The 16,297-nt window shown below is 48.7% G+C and overlaps 1 protein-coding gene across 7 annotated transcripts in view; it reads right to left on the minus strand.

Moving 5' to 3' along the window:
- Positions 1–5,043: 5,043 nt before the first annotated feature.
- The window catches only part of Dnmbp (dynamin binding protein), a 93,237-nt gene continuing 81,983 nt past the window's right edge, over positions 5,044–16,297 (minus strand). For all 7 annotated transcript variants that reach the window (NM_001395001.1, XM_063264624.1, XM_039080062.2 and 4 more), the window contains 6 exons: positions 14,116–14,244; positions 12,606–12,938; positions 11,987–12,166; positions 10,314–10,512; positions 8,105–8,655; positions 5,044–6,492 (listed from right to left, as the gene is read on the minus strand). In NM_001395001.1, coding sequence (NP_001381930.1) covers positions 6,307–6,492; positions 8,105–8,655; positions 10,314–10,512; positions 11,987–12,166; positions 12,606–12,938; positions 14,116–14,244 — 1,578 coding nt within the window. In that variant the 3' untranslated portion in view covers positions 5,044–6,306. The remainder of the gene's footprint in view (positions 6,493–8,104; positions 8,656–10,313; positions 10,513–11,986; positions 12,167–12,605; positions 12,939–14,115; positions 14,245–16,297) is intronic.

The raw sequence follows: 16,297 nt of genomic DNA on the forward strand, positions 1-16,297 counted from the left end.
ATAAACACATACACACACACGCACATACTAAGTTGGAATGTAAAGCTATACGTACCGCCCTTTGGGGGTTGTGGCTGGTACTCACAAATAATATTTCTGAATAATTTATTCAGGAAATAGAGATTGTTCTTAAAATTCACCAACAAGAAAAGAATCCATTGCTTAAGTTAGGCAAACCATCTAGAAGGGTTTGTCCGTGTGTGGTTTGCTGTGTAGTATGCTGGGACACTGCAGCCAGACTGTGAGGTTCACCTGTGGTGAGGTGACTCCAGCCGGCTGTGGCCCTGTCATCAGCAGGCTCGTCTTTCCAACTGGAATGCAACAATATTGCTCAGCTGCATCCTCTTTGGAGCCAGCCATGTCCTGCTCTCAGCTGCAGTGAGGGCGCTGGCCAAAGGAAGTCATAATTTTAGCAATGGTGGATTAGGCCTGTCGTGCCTAGCTTTTCTGATCCTGTGCTTAAGGGGTGGCTGCAATGGGAAATGCTTGGGGTCTGACTCCTCTGGGGTGTACCAGAGGCTCTGTTGACACCGTCTGCATGAGTCTTCAGACTCCTCTGGTTGGGTGCAAGGTCCTCGCAGCCTGTCTGTCCCCAGTATTCCCAGATACCGCTAACCAGGCTGCTCTTTTTACTTTCTCCCTCCTGTCACCAGGTCACAGCTACACCAGGAAAGCATCCTATGTGGTCTCTCTCCTTAAAGAGTATCTCTTAGGCTGGGTGTTGGTGGCACATGCCTTTCATCCCAGCAGGCAGGTTTCTCTGAGTTTGAGGCCAGCCTGGTCTACATAGTGAGTTCCAGGACAGCCAGAGCTGTGTTGTGAGACTCTGCCTCAAAAAAATCAATAAATGAAAAGAAAAATAAAGGACATCTCATTAACTATTGAGGCGCAGGAACCCAAGTACTTTGCAAAAGCTTTGAGTCAGATGGTGTATATGTTCCTAATCCCAGCACACTGGAGTTGAGGCCAGTGGAAGGATCATTGGGGCTACATCCTGTGAAGGGAAAGAGAGTGTCAATGAGAGGTGCTGCTATTGGCTACAGAGAGAGCTTAAGAACCTGTGCACGGGAACTGTGGGGTACACAGGGCTTCAAATCAAGTGCATATCTTTGGATGTGTTCTTACAGGCAATTCCTCGTCCTGGAAACCACATGAGTCCCAGCCTGGGATGGAAAGTGTAGTCAGTCCTCCTCTGAATCATGTACTTCCTGTTTGTTGCCTGTGTGCACAAACATCTTCTCATGGGCTTCTTGTCATAATCTTGAGAGGGAGACCCCAAATCTCCATTGTCTAGACGTAGACTCCTCACATCCATGCCTGCCCTAGTGATACTGAACGTGAGATAAATGAAGAGCTACTTCAGACAGATGGAGAAAGCCTGAGAGTCGGAAAGCAGGCACACGAGTGTGGAAGCTTTCTTCAGTGCCTTCCCTTCTAGTGTGCGAGTGGCTGCAGCCTCTAACTTCTACTTCTCTGGCAGCCAATAAAATTCTAGGGAGCCTTTAATCCCAGCACTCAGGAGGCAGAGGTAGGTGGATCTCTGTGAGTTTGAAGCTAGCCTAGTCGATATAGTGAGTTACAGATTAGCCAGGGCTATGTGGAAGAGAGCTGTTTGGGGCTGGAGAGACGGGCCAGCAGTTAAGTCCTGAGTTCAGTTTCCAGCAACCACATGGTGGCTCACAGCCATCCATCTATGAGATCCGATGCCCTCTTCTGGTGTGTCTGAAGATAGCAATAGTGTACTCACATACATAAAATAAGTAAATAAATCTTAAAAAAAAAAAAACCAAAAAGGCAAAACAAAACAATAGAACAAACAAACAAAAACAAACAAAACCCAAAAAATTCTATTAAACATTAATTGCTTAGCTGAGTATGGTGACACATGGAATATATATCACACGGGAGGATCATGTATTTGGGGCCAGCCTGGGCTACCTGGACTCCGTTTGAAAAGCTCAGTTTGAGAGTCTGGAGAGACGGCTCAGGGGTTAAGAGCACATGCTGCTCTTGCAGAGGCTGGAGTCCTGTCCCATTACCCACACTGAGCAGCTCCCAGCTTCCTGTGACTCCAGCTCCAGGGGATCTGACCCTCTCTTCTGGGTTTGACAGGCACCACGCACATATGACATACATTCACACAGATGCGCATTTAAAAAATTAAATAGCTTTTAAAAATTACTTAGACATTGTGCTGGCTAGTTTTATGTCCACTTGACACAAGCTATGGTCATTCAAGAGGAGGGAACCTCGGATGAGGAAATGCCTTCATAAGGTGGGGCGAGCCTGTAGAGCGTTTTCTTAGTGATTGATGTGAGAGGGCCCAGCCTGCTGGTACCTTCCTTGGGCTGGTGGTCCCGGTCCTGTAATAAAAAAGGCTGAGCAAGCCACGAGGAGCAAGTCAGTAAGTAGCACCCTTCCATGGACTCTGCATCAGCCCCGGCCTCTAGGCTCTGCTGGGTTTTGGAGTTCTTGCCTTGGTTTCTCTCAATGGTCTATAACTCAGGATATTGTTAGCCAACTAAACCCTTTCCTCCCCAAGTTGTCTTGGACGCAGTGTTTCATCCCAGCAATAGGAACCCTGACTAAGACAGACGTGTGTCAACCTTTACTGCACACACAAATTCCCCGGGGACCTCTTAGGTTAGTGTTCGTTCCCACAGCTTCCCGAGGATGGTGGTTTAGCCCTGCTGATCCTGCCGATGAGATCTTACGTAACGGAGGCCTAGAAAGCATCCGGTATTGAGATGTATACTCTTCCTTAACGACACCCTGATTTCTTCAGTTTCGTATTCTTTATAGGATATTTCTCTTTCCGTTTCTCAATAAGTCTTTAGCCTAAGTCAGTTAGACTCCATATCCCCAGCGACTGCTTCTCCTGCCTTGGATCCAATAATCTTCATCCGCTTGGAGTCCATTCTCTCCAAACCGGGCGATGCCTTTTAAGGAAGCCAGCATGGCTTTGCTGTCAGTCACCAGCTCCGAACGAAGCCCTTGATGCAGCCCTCGAGCCCCTCCAACTGTTTACACTGTGATGTTCTAGCCGACATTTCCCTGCGGCTAGAAGTTGTGTTAAGTTTATCATGAGCAACATTTCAACTCATGAACCCACTGCAGAATGACCGACGCACAACTAACTGGATATAATTATCTTTTAAATATTTTATTGCATTTCACATAATGCATTTGATCATACTCAGCCCACACTCAACTCAGATCCCCCCCAGAGCCCCAGCTTCTTGGCTTTTGTTTTAATAACTGTCGACTCCAATTTGTGCTCTTCCTACACTTGTGAAGTTGGGGCCATCCATTGGAGTGTGGTCCAACTTCCTAGAGCCTCTAAGAAAACCGAGACTCTTTTCCCAGAAGTCACAGCTCCTCAATTAACATGTGTGTGTGTGGGCGGGGGGGGGGGGGGCTGGCTCATGAACCCTTTCTCACTATAATTAGAATGTTGACTGGGTTGGTGTCCTGTCTAGGAGTTTTACTCCAGCTCTCCCTGACCTCTGACCCTCACAATCTTACACACACACACACACACACACCCCACTTCTCTTGTGGTCTCTAACTGTAACATCTGTATCATTTGTAGCTGAGCAATGGCTGACACTTCCTCTCTGTGCTCTGGCCTGTTGTGAGTTTCCGTGCTAACCACTATCCACCACACAAAGACACGTGTCTGATAAGGTCTGAGGGCTGCATTAATTTATGGGCAGGGGTAAGAATTTAGAGGCAGTTTGGTGTGCACTGAGCTGAACAGCAGTGCTAGGGTCATTGGTGGCGCCTGTGAGCTCCCCAGCCAGAGCCAGATTTCTGGCCCATTTTCATAGCACTGAGCTGTGCAATGCCGGCTGCTGGGAACAGTGATGGTCTTGCCCAGATGGGAACATAATTTCCTTTTGGTGAGAACACTTGAAACATTCACAGAGGAAAGAATTCAGAACCTGTAGCTGGTCTTTGCTACTTTGTGGGTTCTTTTTCCCACCCTCCTCATCCCTGACACTGGATGAACAATAACAGAGGGGAGAGAGGAATTAGGGAAAATCCCGAGTCTAATTCCTTTCCGTTCTTTGACCACGGCTACTAATAAAACAGAACCGACTTCCCTAAATGACCGACACCCACCCACCTATCTTGAGGGGTGGGGCAGTCTAACATTTATATACCTTTAAAAAGTTCCCAGAATTCCAAACATCACACCATCACAGAAATTACCTGCAGCTGGCAAAACTAGGCCTCTGCTAGAGCACCAGGCAAATCAAGGTCAGCTGCTTAGGAAGGTCCGAATTCCACATCTCTACAGCCGGATTAAAACAAAAGCACATTCTAATTTCTTTTGTTGTTGTTGCTGTTAAGAAACCAAAATTCCAAAATTCTCACTACAAGAACCAAAACAAGGAATTGAAATCCTAGAGAGACTTAAGAATTTGGATGAAAAAACTCAGCAAAGACCTAGAAATGCACAGGAAAGCAAGTCCCAGAAATGAAAAACTCTAAATCAATTAAGTGCTGGGATTAAAAGTGCACACCACACGCCCAACAGCCTCATACTTTAAAAAAAAAAAATAAAATAAAATCGGTTGGGGATTTAGCTCAGTGGTAGAGCACTTGCCTAGCAAGCACAAGGCCCTGGGTTTGGTCCCTAGCTTCAGGGGGGGTGGTGGGGGGAAGGTCTCATTTCACCACTTATGGGGTTGGTGATTTAGCTCAGTGGTAGAGCGCTTGCCTAGGAAGCGCAAGGCCCTGGGTTCGGTCCCCAGCTCCGAAAAAAAGAACCCCCCCCCAAAAAAAATTGACTTACAGGGTACAAACACGTGTAACCCCACCACCCAGGCGAGGCAAGAGGATCTCATTTGAGAGGTGCGGGCTACACAGATCACCCCCACCCCACCCCCCAAAGAGAAAGGAAAAAGCCTCAAACTGGATTAATGACTCAAATCTATGACAGTAAACTGTAGACGTACTGGAAAAAGACAGGTCCTCTTTGGCTCAGCAGGGCAAAGATGAGAAAAAAGGCTCAGATTCAAGATGAAGGAAACACACTTACGGTCAATAGAAATGCTTTATTTAAAAAATAGCGACTTAAATATAAACATCTCTAAATATAAACACTTCATAAGAGGCTCCGACCAGTGGTGCAGCCGGGGTGTCCACAGGCTGCCCTGATTCACCAGGATTTTAAGGCCACATGTGCATCTGGAAGGCTGCAGTCTAGGACCCATGCTGAGACAAGTCTCTGGGACCGTTTCTTCACATGAGGGTTTAGCGATCACCTTCCAGCCTTGGGTTCGAGGTCTCATTAGGCACATTAGCATCTGTCTGACTTTGAAATATTGTCCTTGAAGTATGGCAGTTGGTGGTGAGAAAGAAAATTCTTATTTCCAAACTCTAAGGCAAGCTTCTTCGGCCACCGGTCCTACCTACTTCAAAATAAGCCACGTGGGTTGTCTTGAGCACGTGTGGAGGTGACTAGACCGCAGCAGAGTGCTGCGGTGGAAGGGGGTGGGGCAGGCGTCTGGCTTCCACCCAGCAGAATACTTTCAGTGGCTGGCCGGAGTGCCAAGCCCGCTAGACTAGGGAAATCTTGTCAGTCAATAAGTATAGGGAGAAAGGTTAGGAGACACCATCAAGATCAAATAAAATTAAGATGAGTGTCAGGGAAGAGGCAGATGACCATGTTCGACAAGGTAAGAGAACCTTCCAGACACATGGTCCAGACTCACGGGTGGAAGAAAAGTTAGACTGTAAACATTCAACGGGGAAGCAGTGAAAGGCTATCGTGTTAAGAACTAGGAGTGAGGGGCAAGTGTCAGAGAGAGAAGGCTGCCGGGCACCGGGGTGTCTTAGACACCTTGACACACCAGGTTTGGTGTGATCCTGACATAACTGTTCCTGTGTATGGAGGCGAGATGGAGAAGGTCTTGGAACCCACTCCTCCTCACCCCGTGACTACTCAGTTGACCAAGGCGTACGAGGCAGCCAATGCCAGCATCCTCTGATGCCATACAGCTTCCGGCATACAATACTGCATTTCTGATTGGGAATGTCTCATTTCCCAAAGCTGACACCAGCATTTGGCCTGCTTCCTGTGGACACTGAGTCACTGGCAAACCTTTGGGGTCCACCCACGTCAAATTCTAGCGAGCATCAAAGTGTACAACCCAATCAGAACAAAGCTTATTGTGCGCTCCGCGTTATGGATAGGCAGTGGGGTGGAGCCCTGCTTGACAGCAGGTGCCTGGAGCCCACCAGAACTTCTCAGTGGACTGAAAGCGGCCTCGAGGTGGGGACCCAAGGCAACTTGGCTCAGGTGTACTCAGTTTTTCGGATATAGTTGGACGGGACGTAGCCCTTCTTTCCGTTAACTTCAGCCAACCACCACTCTGTATTGCCTGTGACGTCTTTAAACTCAAGGATCCTGAGTCTCTGATTGGCCAACACAGTCAGCTCATTTGGGTTTCGTGCCTTGAAGGTGTAGATGGCAAAATAGACCTGTGTGAGGGAGAGAGGGGGTTAGAAACCTGCGGGAAGTTGCTATGGAGGCAACAGTCTGTGCTGTACAGCTGCTGTGCCCCGTGGGCCTGGAAGAAGAGTTTTCTTTTTTGGTTTTCTGAGACAGGATATCTCTACGGAGCTCTGGCTGTCTTCAAACTCAGAGATCCGCCTTCCTCCGCCTCCAGGGTGCTGGGATTAAAGGTGTGTGCCACCACCTACCTGCCCAGCTGGAAGCTGAATTTCTAATCTGATTTAACTTGGAGTTTTAACAGCTGTATACCATCGAGTAGTCCACAATGAACAGGGCGGAGGAAAAGAAAACTGAAACCATCTCAGATGGTGGCAAGTGCTGTCATCCCACAGCTCGGGAGGCAGAGGCAGGAGGAATGCCACCACCTGGAGGCCAGCCTGGCATTCACAGGGGACACTGTTTCAAAAGCAAAGACCTCTCCAGAACCCGCAGAGCTTTCCACGGTTTCAGAATGGCTTAAAGAACGGCAGGGATGGGGCTGGGGATTTAGCTCAGTGGTAGAGCGCTTACCTAGGAAGCGCAAGGCCCTGGGTTCGGTCCCCAGCTCCGAAAAAAAGAACCAAAAAAAAAAAAAAAAAAAAAAAGAACGGCAGGGACATTTGGTCCACATGGAAGATGGGCGAGCTGTGCCAATTCTGGATTCCACCTAGAAGTTAACTATTAGGACAGCTCAGCCCACCGGCTTAGCCCGCCCCAAACCCTAGTTCCATTCCCAGAGCGGGAAAGAAAAAACTTAAACCAAACTAATGTAATGATATGCAATTATTCTCAAAGCAAGAAAGGTCAACCTGTAGGAGTCATAAATGGGGCACAACATGGAGGTGGGGTTTGCTCGGTGATGGGAGAGGCCATGAGACCCTGGGGCCAGCTAGGCTAGAAGTGAGTTCCCTCTGGGGCAGAGCTGGGACATCTGTCCTAAGCTGTCAGCCAGAAAGAAGCCAGCGGCTGCCATTCTCAGCTGTGGCATGAAAGCCAGACGTGGCCTTTGGCATCTAGACCCCAACAGAGGCAACACGACACAGACTGTATCTCCTGACACCGATGTGAAAACCTGCTGCTGTGTGAGCCCCTGCAACCAAGGTGAGCCTTGGGGGACCAACGTGGGGACAGAAAGGCAGCCCCTGGCCTTGTGAAGCCCCGTGAGCAGGCCGTGTGAAACCAGGAAAAACTGAACCAGCACCGCTCTTTTGTTTTTAGATTCTAGGACTAAAAATATAGCTGGGTGGGTAAAAGTCTGCATGGGTGCAGAGTTAAACAGCAGCCTGCACATCCTGGCAGGATTCACGGGTTTGAAGAGTGAAAAACAGGCTTCTTCTTGGTGTCTTTTAAATGCCCAGGGATGAAGAGAAGAGCCCTAGGGATGGCCTGGTAGTGTCTGTGGAAACAGGCGTGCGTGCCTGTGTGTGTGTGTGTGTGTGTGTGTTGGAGTGTATGGGAGTTGGGGCGAGCTGCTCCCTAGGACAGCATGGTCCTGGGCCATGTAGGGCAGCACCTGGTTTACTGGCCCTGCCTGGTCCTCTCCCACACTCACTCTATGTCTGCCACGCTCTGGAGCCACACAGGGCAGGGTGTGCGTACCTGGTTGCCCTCTGCCTCGCTGCTTCCGAGCCCTCTGTCTCTGTCTCCTGCGGTCTGACAGGCTCTTGAGGTTCCTTTTATGGAGTCACTGCCTTGGTCACTGCGCCCTGGCACAGGGTAACCGAGCACTTCGGAATGCAGGGAGCGTCGCTGGCAGCCCCTCAAGGTTGAAGCAGGTTGGCTGATCTCTCGGGTGCCATCTGCAGGGTTGCCCGGCCTGCGCTGGCAGGAGAAGCCTGGATCTGAAGGGCATGGGGAAGGTCCAGTTTCTGGGTTCCCCGTGTTCGAGGACACACCAAGAGTTTCGGGGACACATTCCCTCAGTGGAGATGTGTCCTGAGGCTGCTTCTGGGGAAGCCCTGAGGTGAAGGACACAGTCATGCTGTTGGAGTTGAAGGTCAAGGCACTGCTGCTGTTCTGGCGATGGAAGCTGGGGGAGGAGCCGCTGTGCTCGGACTCTGTGGAAGAGTGGCTGACCACAGAGGAATCCGAATGGCTGCATCGAGGGTTGTAAGGCTTCAGGAAGGAGCTGTAGACAAAGCCTTTGGTGACTGCAGAAGGAAAGAAAACAGCTAGAGCATGGAGCAAGAGGAGCTGGGCAGGGGAGTGGGGTATATCGAAGAATTTACAACATGCCATTTAAAAGCTAGGTCAATGGGCTTAAAAGCAGTGGCTGGGCAGTTAAGAGCACAGGCTGCTCTTCCAGTGACCTGGGTTCGATTCCCAGCACCTACATGGCAGTCACGACCACCAGGAGGTCCAACACCACCTTCTGTGTTCCACAGGCACACCAGGCATATGTGGGGCACGGACACACATGCAGCCAAGTCACCACAGTCAAACAGAAAGCTAGGTCAAGAGTGATCCACAGTTTGCAACATCCAACACCGGAAGACGCCCATACCCATGGCTCCTACGTTCTAGGTCATTCTTACAGCTGCACCACCCTAAGTAATAAGGTGTCTGTGCACAACTGACAGGACAGTGACAAGACAGCAAACCAAAACTCAGGTAGCTCGTACTTGTACCCTCCGCACTCAGGAGACTGAGACAGAGGGATTACTGCAAGTTCAAGGCCAGCCTTGCTGAATTTGGCAGTGGCACAGCAGACAATGTGACAGGATCTCCAGGGCATCACTAAACTGAGACAAGACTTGGGTGAGCTTAAGTTCAAAAACACCACATCTGGCCAAGATGGATTTCAAGGGCTGAGCTCCTCAGAAAGGCCACCTGCACTCCTTTCCTCCACACATCAGAGCCATCGTAGGGTCAGGGGATGCTGGGACAAGAACACGGCCATGCCCAGCACGTGGTGGTGACAGATGGCTCTCAGCACACAAGTGTCTCTGGTCTTAAGAGAACGCAGGACCCTGGTCATGTGACTCCTGAAGTGGGGAGCGCCCCCTCACGGTTCCCTTTTAATTAAATGCCAGGATTATTTAAGTCTCATCAAACTTTGCCTTTGTTTCCATCCCAGGATTCTGCTCACAAGGGAATTACAGATTTCTAGAGCCAAGGGACTCTCCTGGGTCCCTCCATTAGAGGCTGCCTGGCTTTTTATATGGATTCTGGGTCTGAATTCTAATCTCAGGCTGGTACAGCATTATCAACTGAGCCACCTCATAAAGATGCTTTTAAAGGAACCCCAAAATGCTAAAATTGGCCTAAGCCCCCAAAATACTTGGGCCATGGTCTTTGGAACTCATAGTTTTTTATTTGAGGAATGTCAAATGCTTATCTATTTCATAATGTAAGTTATGATCATAAATTCTTTCCTTTACTCAGTTCAGGCCTTAACAAGGGGGTTCTGAAAAAGCCCTGTTTTTATCAACTTGCTGCATTTAGAATTGTGGGAAAAAGGACTATACTAAAGCCCATAATCCTCCTCCAAAAAGGAGAAAACTGTGAATTGGTTCATTTCGGTCACTTAGCCATAAACGTCGCTGCGGAGAAAGCTGACAAAACCACACACACTTTACAGAATCAGGAGGCAAAGAACAAACACAGTGACTGACACCTTCAGGGTAGATAAATACCACAACTGTCTCTGAAAGCTGTCAGAACAAAAGCAATCCGAAGCAGGCAGCTTCAGGATCAACCCGGGCTCCACACTCGAGAAATCAGGACGATTCTACAGTTACTTCCCCTAACCCAGGGCTCACTCGTCTTTCTCCTCAGAGCCTGACTGCCCAGTGCCTGGGGTGCTCACCTCCGTTGTCCACGAGCCAGCGGTTCTGGCTGCCCATGGGGTCTTTCTTTTTGATCACGCCCACCAGATCACCTTCCAAAAGGGAGACATCCAAGTCCTGAGCTGCGTTGAAGTTGCGTTGGACATGGAAGAGCTTTTCCGGTGGGTACCTCGCCAGCAGGGAGCTCCGCAGTTCTTCTGACTGCAGCATGTAGCTTGGCTGAAAGGCAGAACGGGACCAATAAGAAACCACCGGCCAGCACCCTGGCAGCCACGTTTAATCTCAGCTTGCCATGGCGGGAGCGAGGCACCAACCCTGAGCCACCCGACCACCTACAAAAGACACTTTTATAATCAAGTCAGGCTGTGTTAGGTAAAAGACACAGTGCAATGATTTAATGTCTTGGAAGCTAGGAGGCAAGCTAACACCCTTACTTTATGCAAAAACAACAACAGTGACAACAAAATGATTAAAATGCTACTAAACAGCCAAAGTTCTGAGGCTGGGGAGGTACAGTAGCCCAGAGGCAGAGCATCTTTTTAGCATATATAAGGCCTTGGCTTCAATTGCTAGTAACAAAATAAAAGCAAACAATCTTAAATAAGATTATTTATTCCGTTACAGTGATCTGCCTGCACGTACGCCTGCAGGCCAGAAGAGGGCACCATATCACATTACAAATGATTAGGAGCCACCGTGTGGTAGCTGGGAATTGAACTCAGCATCTCTGGAAGAGCAGTCAGTGCTCTTAACCTCTGAGCCATCTCTCCAGACTCTAAAATATAAAATAAAATTTAGAATGAAAACAAAAAATTCCAAATACCAAGTCTATCACTAGGTCTTCTATTATTGTTAGATAAACCTAAGTAGTGAGGATTAAATTAAAGGTAGGAGCTGGAGAGATGGTTCAGGGGTCAAGGGTGCTCACTGCCCTTATAGAGGATGGGAGCACCCATGTCAGACAGCTCATGACCATGACTGGAGCCCCAGAGAATCCAACATCCTCTTTTGGATTCCACAGGTACCTACACACATAATCTAAAATAAAATCTTAAAAGTGAAAAACTAGAGAAAATAGTAAATCCAATTGTCCCTTGTAAAGTAAACAAATGCTCATGGGGTTTTATAGAGCAAACGCCTAAGAAGGAGGGTAATCAATCGGTCCTTCTGCATAGGAGCCCACACGATCTGCTGCATCTTACCCCTAGTTATAAAATATGAAAGACCTGTGTTAAAAAAAACCAAAAGCCACAATGCTACTCCAGGCAAAGAAGTCATTCATGTTTGGCTGTGTTAGCTGGCTCTCCTAACACGAGATCAAAACCCAGGCCCGATGCATTTCCCTTAATTTACTCCTCAGTGTACCAATGCTTTACTAAGATCCAAGAATGAGCTGGGAGGCAGCTTGAAATGCACACCAAAAACACCGGAACTCCAGGTGGACCCGGCAACCCCATCAGTGATGCCTGGGAAACAGCCTGAGACGGGACAGGCCCGACCACTAACCTCAGGTTCTCCCTTTGTTATGAAAAGTCAAAACTCCCACCCACTACAGTGTTCATGTGCAGGAGCCAAGCAGGCCGCTCAGTATTAGCTACGTCTACTGGAGTGGAGGCGAGGACTGAGGCGGCATGCTGAGAGGCCCGCTGTGCAGGTCAGTCAGTCCTGGGAGCCACGCTAGGGGCCTACTCACCATGCCCAGGAGGGCCTTCCGTGATGACTGGCGGTCTGTGGTTTTCCTCTCGAAGGGCTTCCTGGGGGCTGGGAGGGCCTCGGGGAAGAAAGTGAAGACCTGGAGCTGCTGAAGGACCCGGCTGTGCTCCTCGTGGAAGATGGCGATCAGGTTGCCTTCTCGGTCGCTGGCTTTCAGTAGCTGCAGGCCGTGGGAGTGAAGACCGGAAAGGAGACAGACAGCACAGATGAAGGACCCCTGGCCAAAGCCTTCAGAGCAGCGGTTCTCAGCCCTCCTGATGCTGCGACCCTTTCATGTTGTGGTGGCCCCAACCGTAAAATTCTTTTCACTGCATCTCATAACTGTCATGAATCATAATGTAAATATCTGTTTCCTGATGGTCTTAGGTGACCACGCTGTGGTCAGCAGTAGTTGGCTGAATTATTACTAAAATGACAGCTCATGCAAGAGACAAGGCACGGCCACTGCTTTTGAGCCATCCCTTAGGATGGAGAGAGATGATTGACGGGCTCCGTGGCACCGTGAATGGACCAAGAGTTGGGACCTAATGACCCTACCATGAACTCCACAAAGTACCAATCGTATTCAGAGCTGACACGGCCCGGCAGGAAGGACTCACCGACAGCAGGGGCTGCAGCTGCTCCAGCGCCTTCTGCACGAAGTCACAGTGGGCTTCGGCGTAGCCGTGGATGCAGTTGGTGAAGAGGCTCTGGGCGTACTGCTGGAACTTGGGCAGCTCGTCCAGCAGCTGGGAGTTCAGGGCCTCGTAGTTGTTTCGGGCTGACTGGAGATCCTCCAGAGTCTTCTTGTCCTTAAGCTTCTCCGCTCGCTCAGTGCAGTTGTAGAAGTCCAGGAGCTTGTCGAAACGCTTCTGCACCAGCTTGTAGGGCCCCGTGAACATGTTCAACAGCTGGTTTAAGGGATTGATGACAAGCCGCTCGGTCCTCTCTTTCTATGGGGACAAGAGAGGCCAAGGTGACCCTGTGCAGACCCAAAGCCACACCCTACCAGGATTCACCTGGCAAGTCTCACATTCAGGCCTTTGCCAGTGAGGCTTCTCCCTTTCTGGCATTGTTGCTGAATGGTAAAGAACACGTCAGTACGATGAGCGATTAGTCTGTGGTTACCCTGCCACATACCCTTGTCTCCTTGTCTAGGAGCTCAGTGTGAGTGCTCAAGTCTGGGACTGCATCCTCTCCCTCACTGTCTAGGCCAGCGGTTCTCAACCTGTGGCTTGTGATCCATTTGGGGGTCAGATGACCCTTTGACAGGGGTCGCACATCAGATATTTACATCATGACTCATAACAGTAGCAAACTTACAGCTATGAAGTAGTAAGGGAACGTTATGGCTGGGTCAGCACAGCATGCGGATTGTATCAAAGTGTCAGAGCATTAGGAACCACTAATCAGTGATCACTGCGTGGTAAGGCCCACTTTTGCTTTTCAAAGGATAGTTTTCTTTTATTCCTTCTAGAAAGACAGACGTGGACACAGACGGTACGCCACTACGCACCTGAATACAAACAGGTACGCAATATCGCATTGTCTGATGTGTGCACCTACCTCCCCAGTGCCGAGAACAAGTGTGCGCCACTGCACCTGCTACTGTTTAACAAGAGTACAGGGCATAGATCTTAGGTCCTCAGACCAGGCGGTGGTGGTACACCCCTTTAATCCCAGCACTCGGGAGGCAGAGGCAAAAAGATCTCTGTCAGGTGAAGACCAGCCTGGTAAGCTCCAGGATAGTCAGGGCTCTGTAAGCGAGACCCTGTCTGAAAAACAAAAACAATAAAAACAGAAAACAGAACAAGAAAGAAAAAAGAACTGAGGTCACCAAGCCCTTTTTCAGCTCTAGCAGCATATTATTAAAAGGATTCCCCTTGAAGCGGTAAGCTTCCCCCTGTGGACATTCCTGCTTTAGGCTTACTCCCTGCAAAGAGCTCTAACAAACTCTAAGTCCACACAATGACGTGGCCCCACCGATCTTTGGAAGTTCCTAAGCAATGTGGCCTTTAGCTCTGATGCCTCCTGCCTCTGCCTCTGTGGAAGGGACTTCTGTGTGAGGTGTCCTGTGAGAGGACCCTGAGAAGGGAGCCACGCCTTGAAAAGGAGGCCAAAGTCACTTACAAACCGTGTGAAGAGCTGGTCGCTGATGTATCGATGCACCTTCTCAAACTGTTCCAGGTCATGATGTCCCCTCTCCATGCACAGATCCCATATGCTCATGGCTGCCACCACCTTCACACAAGCAGATTCCTGGAGCCACAAGAAAGACATGAGTGAAACACAGAGAGCTTCCTGCTTTTCGCCAGTCGCCCTGCACAGCCTGTGCTGATGATCTCACCAAGCAAATTCCCCCGTCTCGTGCAGGAGTTTCACTCAGAAACAAGCCTGCCTTTATAAATGATGTATGGGGTACAGAGAAAGGAACTGTAGAACTATAGAAAAACTGGTGAATTTATCAGGGTATTTTTTTTTTATATCCTGAATGGTGGTGGTGGTGCACACCTTTAATCCCAGGACCCGGGAGGCAGAAGCAGGCAGATCTCGAAGTTACAGACCAGCCTGGTCTACAGAGTTAGTAAGTTTCAGGACAGCCAGGGCTACACAAAGAAACCCTGTCTTGAAAACAAACAAACAAAACAAAGAAAAGGAAAATTATATGTGTATGTGCTTGTGGACACTTGTAGAGGGCAGAAGGGACACACGTCCCCTGGAGCAGGAGTTACGGATTGTGAGCTGCCTATCCAATGTGGTTGGGAACCAAACTTAAATTCTTTGGAAGAGCATGAACCCGAAAGAGTTTTCCTCTTTTAAATATGGGAGGCATCCCGAATTTGTGTGTCATCTGAGAGCAGGAGCCATGTTAATCTCTTCTGTCCTGTCCAGATTTTAAGTACCAACTTAAAACTGTCAAACCAAGCACCCAACAGTTTCTTAATTCACCGTAAGTGAACCAACTGAGAACCAACGGTCCCTGGAAAGTTAGCGAGCAATCAGCTCCCTTCCTCCTCCTGACAAACCTTCCTGCTTCCTGCACTGACTCTGGCTCCCCTGGTGGCTTCCCACCACTACACCGAGTATCTTCCGGCAGATGATGTGACACACTAAGCCATGTTCTTGTACCCTCATCCACGCCCACTGAGAGTGAGCTCCAAGAACACAGAAAGTTGTGTTTGCTAGCTCAATTGTATGTTGGAAAAGAAACTGAACGGGAGGGGCCCCTGACTCTCTGTGTCTGTTTTTGAGTCCTGAGCTAGGGTTTGGGGTTTTTGTTTGTTTGTTTGTTTTTTTGTCTACTTGGCACGCCATCTGACATTTTAAAGTTTAGGGAATGCCTACTGTTTTGTTATTAATGGAAATGAAACCCAAATGCCTAAAATCTCCATGAGTCTATTCTAAGAGTCAACAAAAATTCCCATAGCAAAACCCATCTATGTCTCACACAGTTATAGTTTCTAGTGTTTTTAGGTAACAGCACACAGAAGACTTGCACTGAAGTCGAGATAGAGAAATGGGTACCTCAGTCAATGACAATGTCAGATTTAAGACTCCAGGCATAAAACATGCAGGAAATCTGGGACAGGAGAGAAAGACCAAATACAAGAATAATACAAGAATAGATACCAGTCAGAAGGGCCTGGACAGGTGTCCTACAAATTCTAAGAGATCCCACAGATCCCAGAGTACTGAATGCAGCAACCGTTCAACCACAATGGATGCAGAAACACTTTCCAAGATAAAAACCAAACACAAGCAGTAATATCCATGAGTACAGGTCTACAGAAAGTTCTAGATGGAAAACTTCAAGCTGAAGAGGTTAATCACACCATAGAAAACACAAGGAATAAACAATCTCAGGCCAGCAAGACCAACAGGGAGGAAAGCACACAGGAACAAAACAAGAATCAACAAGCACGCTCACTGACAACTCTCAAAATCAGGGTCTCAATCCCCAATAAAAAGGCAGACTAACGGGGTTGGAGAGATGGCTCAGCCATTAAAGGCTAGGCTCACAACCAAAAATATAAAAAGGCAGACTAACAGAATGAACACAAAACCAGGATCCATCCTTCTGAGGCGGCCAAGAAACACATCTCAACCCCAAGGGCAGACATCGCCTCAGGGTGAAGGATGGAGAGAGTCCAAGCAAATGGACCTAGCTGTAGCCATTTTAGTATCTGACAAAAGTTGATTCCAAACCAAAACTCATCAGAGGAGCTAGGGAAGGACACTGCAGGCCGAAAGGAAAAATCCAAATAGAGGACATTGCGATTCTTAACATCCGTGCACCAAACACAAGGATGCT

This window comes from Rattus norvegicus, chromosome 1 (assembly GCF_036323735.1).
Source record: "Rattus norvegicus strain BN/NHsdMcwi chromosome 1, GRCr8, whole genome shotgun sequence".
Taxonomy (NCBI): domain Eukaryota; kingdom Metazoa; phylum Chordata; class Mammalia; order Rodentia; family Muridae; genus Rattus; species Rattus norvegicus.